At 39.6% G+C, this 15,381-nt stretch overlaps 2 protein-coding genes across 5 annotated transcripts in view; both read right to left on the bottom strand.

The window, feature by feature from the left end:
• LOC108874860 (transformer-2 protein homolog alpha) overlaps positions 1 to 12,293 on the bottom strand; it is a 147,012-nt gene extending 134,719 nt beyond the window's left edge. Inside the window, exons 1-9 of one of the 4 annotated variants that reach the window (XM_051078257.1) lie at positions 12,111 to 12,288; positions 10,890 to 11,164; positions 10,367 to 10,500; positions 10,090 to 10,249; positions 9,683 to 9,871; positions 9,354 to 9,469; positions 9,100 to 9,255; positions 8,909 to 8,979; positions 7,934 to 8,719 (exon numbers count right to left, since the gene is read on the bottom strand). In XM_051078257.1, coding sequence (XP_050934214.1) covers positions 8,709 to 8,719; positions 8,909 to 8,979; positions 9,100 to 9,255; positions 9,354 to 9,469; positions 9,683 to 9,871; positions 10,090 to 10,122 — 576 coding nt within the window. In that variant the 5' untranslated portion in view covers positions 10,123 to 10,249; positions 10,367 to 10,500; positions 10,890 to 11,164; positions 12,111 to 12,288 and the 3' untranslated portion in view covers positions 7,934 to 8,708. Of the gene's footprint in view, positions 1 to 7,933; positions 8,720 to 8,908; positions 8,980 to 9,099; positions 9,256 to 9,353; positions 9,470 to 9,682; positions 9,872 to 10,089; positions 10,250 to 10,366; positions 10,501 to 10,889; positions 11,165 to 12,110 lie in introns of those variants that run through there. The other 3 variants (XR_007815198.1, XM_018663402.2, XM_018663403.2) reach the window with 3 other exon arrangements.
• On the bottom strand, positions 528 to 6,975 carry LOC108874859 (obg-like ATPase 1). Its single transcript, XM_018663401.2, has 11 exons — positions 6,851 to 6,975; positions 6,453 to 6,550; positions 6,207 to 6,350; positions 5,707 to 5,834; positions 4,871 to 5,046; positions 4,689 to 4,769; positions 4,041 to 4,138; positions 3,778 to 3,921; positions 3,020 to 3,116; positions 2,344 to 2,466; positions 528 to 2,224 (listed from the first exon to the last, which is right to left on the bottom strand). The coding sequence occupies exons 2-11, from the start codon at positions 6,548 to 6,550 to the stop codon at positions 2,123 to 2,125; spliced, it is 1,191 nt and encodes a 396-aa protein (XP_018518917.1). The 5' UTR covers positions 6,851 to 6,975; the 3' UTR covers positions 528 to 2,122.
• Positions 12,294 to 15,381: the final 3,088 nt, after the last annotated feature.

The following is a 15,381-nucleotide window of genomic DNA, read 5'->3' as shown; positions in this document are numbered from 1 at the left end:
AGGTTTGATTCACAATAAAAGTTGTTTTTTTTAACCAATTGTAAAGTTTCAAAAGGTTAACTCTGTGAAAATGAAAAGCTATTTTTAAAAAAGCATCCTCGTTATTACATCCCCCTCACTTGAGTGACTGTTACTGTTTAATTGTAGTCAATAATAAGGCATTAAGACAACCTATTAATTTTAGTCGACCGAGTCCTTGAAGTGCTCAGAATAGTTTTTCTAATTATAACTGAAACATCTACAAGACCAATGACAACTAGGCAAACTACATCTGCAGAAGATTCTGTGATGTGATTGAAAGGCCGGAAATATAAAAATAACAAAGTTATTTTATCATTTTATCTTTTTTCTTGCTTTAAAATTTATAGTTTGCATTTGTGATTGATTTAGAGGCAACTTTTACATTAGGTTTATTCATTAGTAATTTAAAAGACCAAGTTCCATATTCTTGCACATAACCCCATTTCTTTTTTACTTTTGTAACTTTAGCCTGTAACATGAGTACAAATTATAAGTACACAAAGCAATGACAGAGGTTTGTTTCCTTTTATTGACACATGCATATTGATGAGGATGACATTTATTAGACCTTTTCTCCCTTTAAAGTAACATCTTTAAAGTTTCACCTGCATATTTCTCAGCAACTCATTATGGTTCATAAAGAGGGCTGTGTTTCCATGTCCACAATTTTGGCAAGGTGATTGGTTAGGGGATAGTAAGCTCTCTTGAAAATAAAGACATTCACACTGAGGAGGCAGTGAGGAGATGTGAAACCTGAAGCTGTACAGTCTGGATGATGCACAGAGCACTCCTGTAGCTGTCCGGATTCACAATGAAGCATTGTCTTGTTACGCAGGGTGGAGTTCATAATGTGAAGAGTCTGTTTTTTTTTTTTTTTAATTCTTTTTTTGTTTTTACAGCCAAAATGTAGGTCAATAAAAGCAGTGTGTGTACAACAACATTCTCTGTTCAGGCATCTGATCAGACACTGTCAGGGATGCCTGCTTTGCTCTTTCTAAAATAACAATATCCCTGCTGCTCAGAATACAGCACAGCACTGGCCTGAAGGTAAACAAAGTGATGGATTTCATTCTCCTCTCTCTTTAAAGTAAAACGCACTGCCAGTCAGACGATTACAGACACTGTATACTGTAGCATTTTTCTTTAAGTCTCAGGTATTATGAGTTTGTTGTTAACAGCATAACATTAAGGAAGTTTAACTGAGGAGAGGGCATAAAGGAAGTGAGAAAAGCTCACCTATCTTTTTCATTTTAAGGAAAAGACTAATTCAGGATGGCCTAGTTTTCATTACTCTGATGAGCCACCTGTAGCAGACTGCTGTGTGATACGCTGATTCCTGCCAGCACTGTTTACACGTTTCCAAAGACACAGAAGCTGCTTAACGATCCAGCACACCTGCCTTTAATAAAACACTAATTAAGAGACTCGTTAGGGATCTGAGAGCTTGCCAGTTAAGCAGCAGTCATCATGGAGGTAAGCATCAATTAATGACTGCAAAGATAAGCTGTTATTACTCAAAGGAACGAAACACTGTCTTAAAGATAAACTCAACATAAATCAAACCTTTCAAGTATCTTTAGTATCTTTTTAAGAACATGCGTTTTGGCTTAAACGATTAAAGCACATCTTGAAAACAGGTCAAGTCCTGCTGCATACATTGCTTATATCACTTACAGCAGAGTATGCAGTTTGAATTCTGTTGCAGGTTCCTGATTGGACCATTTCCACTCAAATCAATATCAAATAATATAAGACATTGTTACATCTTTTCTTTCTTGTGACTGTGATTGCTTGAATCTGGTGTGTCCACAAAACATTTGACTGGTAGTGCAGTTGGTTCCATTTCAAAATTTGCTCACATTCTTACACACAGGAATGTATGGTGTTTTTGTATAGAAATGTTGTTATACAGAATAATTTTAATAGATTCTGGTCCACACCTGAGAGGACAGGCGAGTACATTTCTCTGGCCAAATATCTCAGGCCGCATGTTGATCCTCTGAATTCAAGAGAGAAGAATGAAAACCAGCACACAGTGTAGCTCTCAGGGGTCCGACTGAACTGTATTCTGAGTTCTCCCTCTGGCGACTGCGTGGTCTCATTATTTCTTTTTGGGGGCATTGGGTGTGTTGAATTTGAAAAAGATAATGTCCCCATCCTCCACAATGTAGTTCCTGCCCTGTTGCCTGTATTTCCCTGCAGCCTGAGGAGACAAATTCAAAATGTATTCAATGATGTTTTCTCAGAAAATGAACAGTTGTTGACAGAAATTAAACAGTGCAGCTGTTCCATCTTATAAATAGGCCCTGTACAAATACACACCTTGACTGCGCTTTCACTGCCCTCTTCTTTGAAGTCACTGTACTTCATCACCTCGGCCATGATGAAGCCTTTCTCAAAGTCAGTGTGGATCTTTCCTGCAGCTTGAGGAGCCTTGGTACCTTTCTGTTGGAGCAAAACAAGCAAAAACTCTCAATTCTCTGGAGTCAAAAAAAAAAAAAAAAACACAACTCAAGTGAACAACATTCCTCTAAAATGGCTAAATAAGTTTTCAAAAAGCAACAATCGATCACAGAATTTAGAAAAGAACCACAAGTAAATACCAATATGATTCCATGCTGCTGAACTGCTGCCCTTTTTTTTCCATATAGTGAATAGTGAACAGTGCAATAAAGGAAATTCAAAGTGTATTTATTTAGGCTACTTATACATATGGAAATCATTTCAAATTTGTAAGATTATTAAGTTTCCAGAAAGAGAGAAAAATAAAGTCTATCTTATCTTATATGCATGCTAAATAGGGGACCTAAAGTAAAGAGTTGCCTAAATATCTAACAAAACTTTAAGAAAACTATTTAACATAGAAAGTAACTATACATGAACAGCACAGAAGATTTTGAAATGAACTCATGAGTCTAGGATCTATCAAGAGTTAATCCACCAGGACCAAAGGTAAAAATGAACTGTGAAGAAGAGTTATTCATATCACAACACTCACCCTGATGGTCCACGCTCGCACCTCATCTGGTCCCGCTGTGAAGAAGTATTCCAGCTGTAGTGCTGCATAGCCGGTCTTTATAATTTTGGTCAGCACACTATATAACATATATATTAATAATTATAATTAAATAAAGGAACAGAATCAGATATGATTATCCACGATGAAGCAGTTTGAGCAGGGTACATTCAGTGATTAAAGCCTCTGTTCAGTTATTATATTTAATCCTCTCTTACCTCTCTTAACAGATTTACGCAATAATGCAAGCTTGATTTAATTATTCAGTGTCAGCTGACTCAAAGGCCTTCTAAACTGCAAACACATGAACTTGCAATCTATTATAGCATTTAAGTGTGGCAGGCCCCTGGTATCGTGCACACTGGCTCTCTGTAACGGAGCCATCATTAATACATACAGTTATGAATTTCCTGCAGTGACACGTTAACATGGTTGCTGGGGAAAAAAGGCCCACTGATTTATGCATCTGTCTCAAAATATCATTTACCTGTCAACAAACTGCAAGTAACAATCCCATCACACTGACTGTGAGGGACTCGCAGATATTTAGCTGTCAGTCTACTTCAGCAGCCATTTAACATTTAAATATTCAGTCTACATTTTATAGACTAAACATTTAAATGTAAAAGTAACTGGAAGACTAACCAATAAATATAAGAATTATTACTTGCTGCACTATCTGTCATTTAAACAAAAATCTGAACTAGATTTTTGCCACATTATGTGTGTGTTTTTCTCACCTCTGGGTCTTCATTTCCTGGCAGTACTTATTCCTCTCCTCCTCATCCTCTATGTCCAGCAGTTTGGACTCCAGAGCTCCACTCAGGGGAATGACCATAGCACCGGGATCATGAGCGTCTACCCACTCCTTGATTTTTGCCAGCCTGTGGGAAAACAGGCAGCAGGTGAGACTTTCTGTGCTCATCTGCAGCTACAAACACAAACATATAATGTTTGGGACATGTAGATATGCAGGGTGATTAGTAAGTCAAAATAAACCTACCACTTGTTCTTTTTCCTGATGTAATCCTTCTCTGAGAGATTCACCAGGTAGATCATGGGCTTGGACGTCAGAAACAGGTATTTGTTCAACACCTCAATCTGTGGCAAGAAAGAAGTCACAGATCACGAGTGTGAAAATAGTTCTCAGAAAGCCTATCCAGATATTTTGTCGAGAAATCCTGCTGCTGAGATAATGTGCCTCTAGTCCCAGATTTGACCGATTTGACTCTACTAATGCAGTAATGACAGAGCAGACTGCTCTTTCCATCAGGAAAACAAGTTCACCACAATCAGAGTAAAATTACATTAATGGGTTTTTATGTGCATTTTAAATTTGAAAATAGCAGGAACAAAAAACAACAAAAACATTAATAAATAAAAATCGATAAATGTTATGAGGTGCAATAGAGGCAAAAAGACCTTTTTCAAATGATAATATAAATATAATATGATATAATAATAATGATAATATAAAATACACAGTCTCTTTTCCCTGATCCATACAGTGCCCAGTAATAAATTACTTTAGAGACATATTTCTACATACATTGCTGACATCCAAGCCTAACAGAGCAGGATTACACACACACACACACACACACACACACACACACACACACACACACACACACACACACACACACAGTACCTCTTTGTCGTTCCAGTCGTGGTAAAATCTGACGTGTTTCTTCTCTTCCACCACCCAGTTCTTTATCTTCAACATGATATCCTGAAGCAAAAAGAAGCAGCAGGTGACGCTGATGACAGACCTCCTGTCCACCCCACTCCAGTAGTGACACAAATGTGCAACAGTACAACAGATGCACTTACATATTCAGGTTTGAGTTTTTTGTCACTTCCTCTGACTGCGGTTTTCTCCAGTTTGTCGATAATTGGAGCGATCATTTCCTCGTCTTTTAGTCGCAGCTCCTCGTGGATGATCTCGATGTCCCTCACTGGGTCAACGTTGCCCTCCACGTGGATAATATCTTCGTCGTCAAATGCGCCTAAAACCACAGTTCAGTCAGTATTTACAACCAAGAACACCTTTCCTAAAGATATAAATTGAATTACATTATTATGGTGTAAAATCTTAAAGTCAAATGACAATGAATGGTACACTGATTTTTGTCTGACACTTTCTCTGAGACTCTAGATGAGGTTGCCCACCCAAGTAAAACCCCAATTCTAGAAATGCTATCATATATATTTTATATTGGTCTGAAAATTCTGATTTTACATGCCAGGCAGATCAGAAATGTAAAGGCTTTTAGATCTTGGGATATGGTTCGCTTTTCCAAATTTCAACAAAACACAAAGTTGTTAATTATTAAAACTTGTCAACAAACAAGCAGTTTGTCTAAATTAACAAGACATTCAATGCCATCTTTTGATACTTAACAATTTATTAACCTGCGCTACTGACACATGGCAGTCAGCACCATAAAAAGTGCTCATCAAATTCTACACCCAGCCCTGGGACAGAGTGATGCATATTCACACGAACTCGCTGCACTGACCCATCTGAGCTACAGGCTTCCTTTAATGGGCCTTGTCCCCCTTTAAGAAGTGTAGCAATGGCTCTAACGTGCCCTCCTGACACCTGTCCACTCTACTCAGTTGTTGCTACTTGGCAGCTGCAGCGGGCAGTCGTAATGACAACTCACGGGTCATGTGGAAGATGCTGTCGCAGGCGCTGATGTGGGAGAGGAAGGCATTTCCAAGTCCCTGTCCTGAGTGAGCTCCCTTCACCAGACCAGCGATGTCCACGACGTTTAAGAAGGCAGGAACTTTGCTAAAGAGACAAAACAAAAGCAGGAATGAAACACAGAAAAGACTCACAACACACTGTCTTTATAGATTCTTCCCATCATATCATTCTCCCCTTTACTGAGTCTTAAAATGCACATTTTCTCATTAGGTTTTAAATGTGCCAAACATGAAGCCTCCACTGGTCTGTGTTGTCTCTGCGTACACTGTGTAATGGCGATGGAAGGTGATGATCATAATTCATTACATTCACTCTGTTTTTATTTTTCTTCTCTTATGCTTTGTTTCTGTTGTTGTTTTCCTGTGTGTCCGGTGCAAATGCCTTGGAATCAACTGTGTTCTGTGTAATGGGCTACATAAATAATAAAGTTGAGTCGAGTTGAGTCATTACACACACCTGGCTGGTTTGTGGTACTGACAGAGGAAATCAAAGCGCTCATCAGGAACAGGTACCCTGCTCTCATTTGGATCAATTGTGCAGAACGGGAAGTTCTCTGCAGCAGCTTGGCTTTTGGTCAGCACGTTGAAAAAGGTGGATTTCCTGCAGAGGAGCGAATGAAGAGAGGGTCAGGCCTGAGTGATCCCCAAGATTTGTTTATTTTCTCACAATCTTTACATTACTAGCGATATAAAGGCTGCATACCCAACATTAGGTAATCCCACGATTCCAATTTTCAGAGATGTACCAAATCGCCCAATTAATGGGGGCTGTTTCGGTGCTTCTCCCTTTTTGGGGGGCATCTGAAAAAGTTACAACAAGTCGATTAAACCATGACACCCATGTCAAAATAATCCGCCAAGGCCTGTCTTATTTGTACCAACACCAGTCTGGGTTTTTAACCAGTAAGTAGCTCCACTAAAAACGTGTACACTCATATGCTCATTCAAACACAGCACGCGAACGTTAGCAAGTGGCTAACTGGAACCACTCCTAGCTGTTAGCCACAATATGTCTCACCGAACACTTAGTCTTGTCTGCTTTTCCCACACATTACTAACAGCCCGAATACTACTAAGCTGGGGGACCTCCTCGTTTAGTACCTTTATATCTGTCCTTCGCCTGTTGGCTACGTGGTGTTCACGGATCTGTTTTCTGCTCACACCTCACACCGGCCGCTCCACTGGAAAGACAGGCTGGAGAGCAGAGCGGAAGTGTTTTGACGTGAACGGTCTCCGATTGGTCGGAGACAGAGATGTAACGCTGCGTCAGAGGTGCGTTAATTGACAGACTGGATCAGTTAGAGTTTTTACTTGCTCTGTTTTGTTTCCTGTTGTAATTTTTAGTGATAAAAGCTATAATAATTGTGAATCGACCGATATATAAATGTACATATTTTTGTTACCGTTTACTTTGCTGTATGTCTTTCCGCGGTGCATCGATAGGAGTCACCGTTTTACTGGATGCGTCCAAGAACGTCATACAGTTGAAAAAAAGGGCAAATTACAAGTATATGAGTTAATAAACAATCAAATTAGAATGTCAGTTTCCTCAAATGTTAATTCCCTGTTACTTTTTATTCAATGAACTTCATAAATATAAAGTATGTAAGGGGGGTTTACTGAGTATTAATTTAGCTGGGTTCCCAGACAAAAGTTTTCACCCCCCCCCCCCTTATCTTTACCTATACTTAAGTTCATTAAACTCAAGTTTTAATGTCGGATTACTGCAGGAGTTATATCCTATGTGTTTTAGGCCTACCAAAATTCTTAAATATATAAATATATATAATTCTTAAAACTAACAAGTAAATTTACTGGTTACAAGTAAAGAATCTTTCACATATTAGCTAACTGAACATTTATTAGTAACTAAATTTATACTGTAAATAATCACCAGTTGTAGTCCAAAATATGTGGTTTGCATTATACATTTGGATTCAGTGAGAATTTATCTTTCTCACCTGAGTTGTGACTAACTTCTGAAATATCACTAAAAACAAAGCACAAAAAAGTTTAGTTGCAGCTAAAATATAGCTAACACTCATACTTTTGCTGTGAAGTAACTTGTGTCATGGGATATACACACACATTACACAGAGTACATGGGATGCATGGAGGCCATCATCTGATTATACACATGCAGTATTTCTGTTTCTGATTTCAAATGGAATGACAGTGCATGCGTCAAGACCAAGCAGTAATATTTTTATTTCTGTCAAGAAAGAACAAAAGTCAAAATGTTTGATGGGGCTTCATAGTAAAACAACATTCCTGCCTCTAAAATCATGGGGCAATACAACCATACATTGTACTTCAGTGTCAATAAACAACAGACCAAGTGACCCAAGTAATTTTTTATTGCTTATATACAATCCCCCGCCCCCCCCAAAAGTACTTTCCACCAGAAAAAAAAACTAAATTAAAAAGGTATCTAAAACATATCCCGGAGCAAACTAAGATCATGACAGCTTGAGAAACCAGCTACATACAAACAGCAAAATGAGAAACTGTAATATAACTTTCACAGAAAACCCTTGTTAGGTAAATCATAAACAAGCCAGATGTTTGTTTAATCACCACCACCAAAGAGGCTGTGTTTTAGATTTCTGATCATTAGCTATGTGGATTTCCAAAAAGAACTTCACATATTTTATGAAAGTGAAGATGAAGGTGATGGAATCTGGAACAGATCTGGACCATTACCCATTTCCACCTGAACCTAATTTACTGCCATATAATTTTTTTGGCAAAACATTTTTCATGATCCTTCTTGTAAATTTGGTAAAGATTCTCAGAAAGACTGCATTACTAGGACAATTTTGTTCAGCCTTAAATACTTAAACCCTGGATTCCTATCACACACACAATCTGGTCAAAAACAAACAAAAAAAAAAAACATAAAAAGAAACAAGCATCCAGAAATTAACACTGAATCTGTCGTTGACTCTCATCTCGCGGCTCAGTAGTGACCTGCGAAGAAAAAAAAAATTTAATATACTTAATAAACATTAGTTTTTGTGGATCAAATAAATTGTGAACTGTTCCAGTGACAATGTATGTGTGAAGGTTACATAAATATCTGACTTTAATATAAATGGGAAATAAATCAATATTTCCTAATCGCTGATGTTGAATTATAGAAACATGGTTTAAACGTACGTGGTGAGTAGGATCGGGATCGGGATCGAGAGCGGTACCCTCTGCTGTAGTACGGAGACGGAGATCTGCGTCTGAAGAAGGGGAAAAGAAAACCACAACATTACTTCTCCATTCTTAAAAAGGAGCAGTTTTAATAGTTGCAGTCCTTTCAATGGTCAACATCCAGTGAAATTACTCGACAAAGAACCCACCTGTATGATCTGTACTCTCGGTCATCGTAACGATCATAGTCCCGATCATAACCCCTGTCATAGCCTCTGTCGTAGCCCCTGTCGTAATCCCTCGAGACGCGCCGTGATGAACCACCACCACCTCCACCACCACCACCGCCACCGCCACCACCACCGCTACAGAAAAAAACAGACAGAATACAGTTTACTGACAGCTTGAAAGACTCCACACACAGCTGGCTTCCAGAAAAGCTGCAAGGTTAAGAACGACTCACTACGTGGGACGTCCCATGTAGATTCCAGGAGTGGGAGTGTGGGCTCGTTTAGTGATGGAGAAGTCCACTCGGATCCTGCGTCCATCAAGCTCCATTCCATTAGCGCGCTCTTTGGCCTGAAATGCAATCAGAAGTAAACTTTTTATCTACTAAGCTACATCCATCACAAGTTACTACAGCCCAAAGTATTAAAATGGTTTATTCAACAGTATAAAAACCCAGAACTGTTAAACTACTTAATGACATAAATACATATTTGCTGTGAAATGGGAGTTAAAAAGTCAACTTTGTAAAATAAATACACACATAAATAGTCTTCTCTTCCCTACCTCCTTGGAGTCCTCGCAATTTTCAAAGTAGACAAAAGCGAAGCCTCTCGAGCGACGTGACTGCTGGTCATACACAATGTTGACATCACTCAAAGGGCCATATTTGGAGAAAACCTCCCTCAGATCCCTCTCGGTGGTGTACAGACTCAGTCCAAACACACCCAGACAGGTGTTGGGGTCTGGGTTGGCCTGTGAGAGTCAAGAGAAGAGGAATGTGAAAATACTGGAAGAAAATGAGGAGCAACAATCATTGCAATAAATCCTGCTTTTCTGAGCACATCAGCACCAGGGTATCTGACAGGAGGAGTGTAAATGTTTCTCTCTCTCTCTCTTATTAAATTTCAAATCCACATACAAGAAGGCCCCAGGGAACCTCAAACTAAGCATTTATAAGAGACTTTACATACCCTGTTGCCAATGTGTCTGCGTCGGTTTGACATGGGGGAACGGCTGTGGCTCCTACGGCGGCGGTACTCCCAGCTACGAGATCGGCTCCTGGACCGGCGTCGGTGGGAGCGGGAACGAGAGCGGGAGTAATGCCTGCGTGAACTTCGGTGGGACCGGGATCTAGGAAGAGACATACATTTTAAGTATGCCCTTTACACACATGCATAATAGTTTGAGAAATGTAGTTCTTGAGTCCGCATGTCACGCCCAGCTCTGAAAAACTAAAGCCCATCTAACCTGGATTTTGATCTGGATCGAGAACGAGACCGAGACCTGGAACGACGGGAGCCATCTTTGGAGCGTGCTGGAGAGCGGCTGGTGGATTTCGCCGAGCCCCGAGGGGACGCGCTCCTCGAGCCAGGCCGTGAGTCCTGGACAGACCAGATACTAAGGTCAGAAACACTCTAAAGCCAAGCGTTTGCCAAAAAACAAGAATAAAAAGGGACAGGAAGTGACTGCGCTCGCCCTCTACATGCCCCTTTCAGAAGGAGTTGACCACATTTTTTGGCGTTTAGCAGGTTTGATACTATGTATTTAAGAATTTGATTACATAAATATATACATTGCAACAAATATTTAAAGTAGAAATTAAATAATTTAGCTGAAATTAAGATTGTACAGTAAATTAACCTATAAGGTATGGAGGGACTGACCAGTGATGTTTTTGATACAGAGAGGAAATAAATTGTGCATGCTTTAGAGAAAGAAACAGGATGAAATAGAGTAATAACATAGCAGGCTGTTAGGAAATTACTCATACCCCGGTAAACTTCTGATCTTAACTTCATAACTTCTTAACTTCATTACTTCAAAACAACCCTTCATTTCTTCTTTCTTCTGTTTGACATTACGACTTCTTTTTTCCTCCTCTTCCCCCATTTACCATCTGCCATTACAACACTAGTAGTGGGGACAGATCTTGATTGCTTCTTTTCAGCATCCAATACATTAGCATGCATCAACACCATCAGCTTCAAATAATAACAACTTCACATCTGAAACGTCTTCCGCCTTTTTCTTTCTTCCAACCTCAACCTTAACAAAGAACAAACAAGGGTGATAAGGCATGTTGGTTTCTGTTAAAAACCCAAAGGTACAAAGAAAACAACAGCAAAACCAGGAAAACAACATAGATTAGCTGAATACATGTTTGTATGTTAGCTAGCTTCGGTCTTAAGAGCTGCAACAATTAGTCGATTAATCGATTAGTCGACCTACAGAAAAATAATCATCAATCGTGATAACAGAGTGATGGCTTTGATTTGGTTTCACTTATTTTATTTTTTGAGAAAAAAAAATTCAAATGTGAATACTGATTGGTCTCTTTGCATCTCTAGGATTGTAAAGATAGTGTCTTGGAGTATTGAACTTGCATGTTTAATTTTTTGGGTTTAAGTAGTAGGGATGGACATTTATCAGAAATTTGTTGACCAAACGAGTAATCGATTAATCGGGGGAAAAAACTGACAATTGATCGTTGGGGGGAAAAAATACTCCTTAGTTGCAGCCCTAATGCCTTTATTGGTCCTAAACTACCATTTACTGACACAAAGCTGTACGGTAATCATGGTATAGACTGGTAGCTAATAATCTATATTGACTGGTAATGATTAGTCAGTAATAGAAAAAGGTAACGATAATTAACAATTGTACAATAAATAAATGGTAAAGTGAAAGTAGCGTGGCCGGGCGGCGGCCACATCTCCGCTGCTGCGCTTTGTAGGCCCCATGCTTTAGTTTAGCAACAATAACGGCACCGTTGCACGATGTACTTGAAGGAATGCATCGATTATAATTACTCACACAGAATGCTACAGTAAGTCTCACACAGAATAGACTTCTTTCATGTTGGAGGCCAGTTTCCAAAAAGTGTTTCCAATACCAGACCTGCAAACGCGGCTAACAGCTAAGCTAGCTAGCGACCGTCAGCTAGCTTAATTTATTTTCTGTGAACCGTTATTTTCTTTCTTTCACTACTCACCTGCTCCCTGAACTCTTTCTCGTTGTCGCTCATATTTACGTAACTAGACCGCAGATGTGCAAAATGTACGTGATAAACTCGGTTTTAACGACTAATTTAGCTTGGTACAACCGAATTTACCGCAGAGCAAACCGGTTTGATCTGAAATGGCTAACGACAGATTCCGCCGCTATAAGAGGTCAGTATCCTGTTCCGTTTTGATTTTCAGAATAAAAGCGTAGTCTCTATTAAACTTGGCCTAAAACTTTATTTGGTAGAAAAGCGAAGGACAAATAAATGGTGTAAAATAATAATAATAAAGTGTGTTACTACTACTATTATTACTACTGATAATGGTCGCTTTATTATTATCAAATATCAGATAATTCAATAATATAATAAACAACAAGATTCAATCTAATAATCATGATGCATCATACAATTGTATAACAAAATTACAGATGTTTTTTTGTCTGTGTGCTACTCAGAAAAAAACTTTAATGTTTTTTTTATTATAAAAATAAAACTATTTTCATGGTGGAGTGTGGAGGGATGAATTCAGTGAGGCACAGCCTGAGGAAAGAAACTGCTCTCAAGTCTTTTGGTACAGCAGTGGATACCTCTGTGTTGGTTGTCAGACAGCAGCAGGGTGAACAGGCTGTGGATGGGAGGATTTATCACCTCACTGATATCACTGATGCTCTGCAGATGGTTACTAATGATGTGCTGGGCAGTTTGAATCAGCGGCTGCAGAGCTGTCCTGTGCTGTGCACATCCAAAGCCAGTTTATGATGTTTCCAGTTAGGATGCTTTTTGTTGCTCTTTTGCAACAGCTGACAAGAACTTGGTGCAGGAATTTAGTCCTCTTCAGTTTCTTTAAGAAGTACAATTGTTTCTGAGCCTTCTTTACCAGGGTGGAGAAGTGTGATGAAAATGACAGGCTCTCTGTGATGGTGATTCCCAGTAACCTAACCCACCTGCTCCCCACAGATGCAGACAGTGGTGTGTACCTATCATATTAGATTTAATGGGTCTGGATTCCATTTGATTGTATTATATTAGTTTCAGCTGTATTAGATTGTCCACTTTTATCATGCAAGTTTCCTTCTTACTTCTCTGGACACTAGATCATATCACATTAGATCAAATTAGACTAGATTTGTCCTCATCGGACGACAGATGACTTTATTCTAAATTACTATTATTATATACTGTATATATAATATCCATATTAGCCATTTCTTAACTACTTTAACTCCTGGTTTAAACTAGCTTTTTGCTTTTTTCCTCATTTGTAATTTGGTTTTGGTCTTACTTGTTTTTCTCTCTCCTCTCTGTTGTTTTCTGTTCTTTTATTTTTAAACACTTTGTGATATCTGCTCTTGAACACTGCCATATAAATATAACCAGCCAGTCTGCATGTTAATGGTTCATGTGGAACCTTACGTCAGTTGTTTGAATTACTTTTTTTAAAATGTAATTTTAACCCGCCACCACCCCCCCTCATCGGAGGACAAATAACTTTATTTCAAATTACTATTACTATAATAAGTATATTAGTCTTTTTAAAATCCTCTTTCTATAACTACTTTCACCTCTGGTTTAGGCTTGATTTTTTACTATTTGTTCTGTTTTTGTTTTGGTCTTGTTTTTTCTCTCTCCTCTCTTTTGTTTTCTGTTCTTTTATTGTTAAACATTTTGTGGTATCTGCTATAGAAATAAAATGGTCCATGTGGAACCTTACTTCAGTTATTTGAATTATTATTATTACTTTTTTAAATTTAATTTTAACCCGCCACCACCCCCCCTCGTAGGAGGACAAATAACTTTATTCTGTATTACAATTACTGTTTTAGAAATTATCCTTTCCTTCTCTAAATACTTTAATCCTACTTTAAAATAATTTATCAGCTAATTAAATAGCAAGTAGTAAAAACTATTGATTATATTGCTAATGGCTGGTTACTAATAATATTAATAATAATGGTTGGATTGGACACAATTGGTTGGATTATATTAAATTGTGTTACCTAACATTGCTGTTATCATCTATCCTGCCTCTTTTCATCTTATTCTTCTAATTTCTGTTTATATAAAGTCTAATCTTTCCTTTAAAGAACAGCCATGTTCAGGTCACCATACCCCTCGAAGAATCCAGTCACTATCCGTAAGAGGAGACCAGCTTTCTTCTCATCATCTTCCTCTGCCTCCTCTTGATCCTTCCTCTCTCTCCACTTCTCCCTCTTGTGCCTTATCTTCTCCTCCATCTTCTGTTGCCTCTTCAGCTCTTCCTCCTCCTTCTCCTGCCTCTCCCTCTCCTGTTTTTTCTCCTCCCTCTCCCTCTCCATCCTCTCCTGCCTCTCTCTCTCCTCTCCCTCTCCTCTCCTGCTCTCTCTCTCCTCCCTCTCCTGCCTCTCTCCTCCCTCTCCTGTCTCTTTCTTTCCTCCCTCCTCCTCCTCTTCTCCTCCCTCTCCTGTCTCTCCCTCTCCTGTTGCTTTCTTTCCTCCCTCCTCCTCCTCTTCTCCACCCTCTCCTGCCTCTCTCTCTCCTCCCTCTCTTGCCTCTCTCTCTCCTCCCTCTCCTGTTGCTTTCTTTCCTCCCTCCTCCTCCTCTTCTCCACCCTCTCCTGCCTCTCTCTCTCCTCCCTCTCTTGCCTCTCTCTCTCCTCCCTCTCCTTCTCTTTCTTTCCTCCCTCTTCCTCCTCCTCTTCTCCATCCTCCTCCTCTCTCTCTCCTCCTCCTCCTCCTCCTCTTCTCCTCCTTCTCCTCCCTCTCTCTCTCCTGTCTCTCTCTCTCCTGTCTCTCTCTCCTCCCTCCTCCTCCTCTTCTCCATCCTCTCCTGTCTCTCTCTCCTCCCTCCCTCTCTCCTCCTGTCTCTCTCTCTCCTCCCTCCTGCCTCTCTCTCTCCTCCCTCTCCCATCTCTGTCTTTCCTCCCTCCTCCTCCTCTTCTCCATCCTCTCCTCCTCCCTCTCTCCTCCTCCCTTTCTCTTTCCTCCCTCTCTCTCTCTCCTCCTGCCTGTCTCCCCCCCCCTTTTCCTCTTCTCTACCCTCTCCTGTCTTTCAACTTACCCCTGCTCCTGTCTCTCTCCTCCTGCTCCTGTCGTTCTCTCTCTCTCTCTCTCTCTCCAATCCTCCTTTTTCAATCCTCCTCAGTCTTTCGCTCTTCTCCTTGCTCTGTTCTTCTCTCTGTCCACTTGTTGTTCTTGCTCTGTCACTCGTTTTGCACTCTCTTGTCATTATTCTTAAAGATAAATTAGCAGTACTGCTTTAGCACAATTGCAAAATAAATTTA

This window comes from Lates calcarifer, linkage group LG19 (assembly GCF_001640805.2).
Source record: "Lates calcarifer isolate ASB-BC8 linkage group LG19, TLL_Latcal_v3, whole genome shotgun sequence".
NCBI lineage: Eukaryota > Metazoa > Chordata > Actinopteri > Centropomidae > Lates > Lates calcarifer.
This window is presented reverse-complemented; position numbering and strand designations above follow the sequence as displayed.

What these genes read in the sequence shown, in the direction of transcription:
- LOC108874859 (XM_018663401.2), bottom strand. Translation starts at nt 6,550, where the DNA reads ATGCCCCCCAAAAAGGGAGAAGCACCGAAACAGCCCCCATTAATTGGG. An exon ending in GTGGGATTACCTAATGTTGG is followed by an intron (nt 6,351 to 6,452) that starts GTATGCAGCCTT and finishes GCTCCTCTGCAG; the next exon opens with GAAATCCACCTTTTTCAACG. An exon ending in TGCGAGCGTGGACCATCAGG is followed by an intron (nt 2,467 to 3,019) that starts GTGAGTGTTGTG and finishes TTGCTCCAACAG; the next exon opens with AAAGGTACCAAGGCTCCTCA.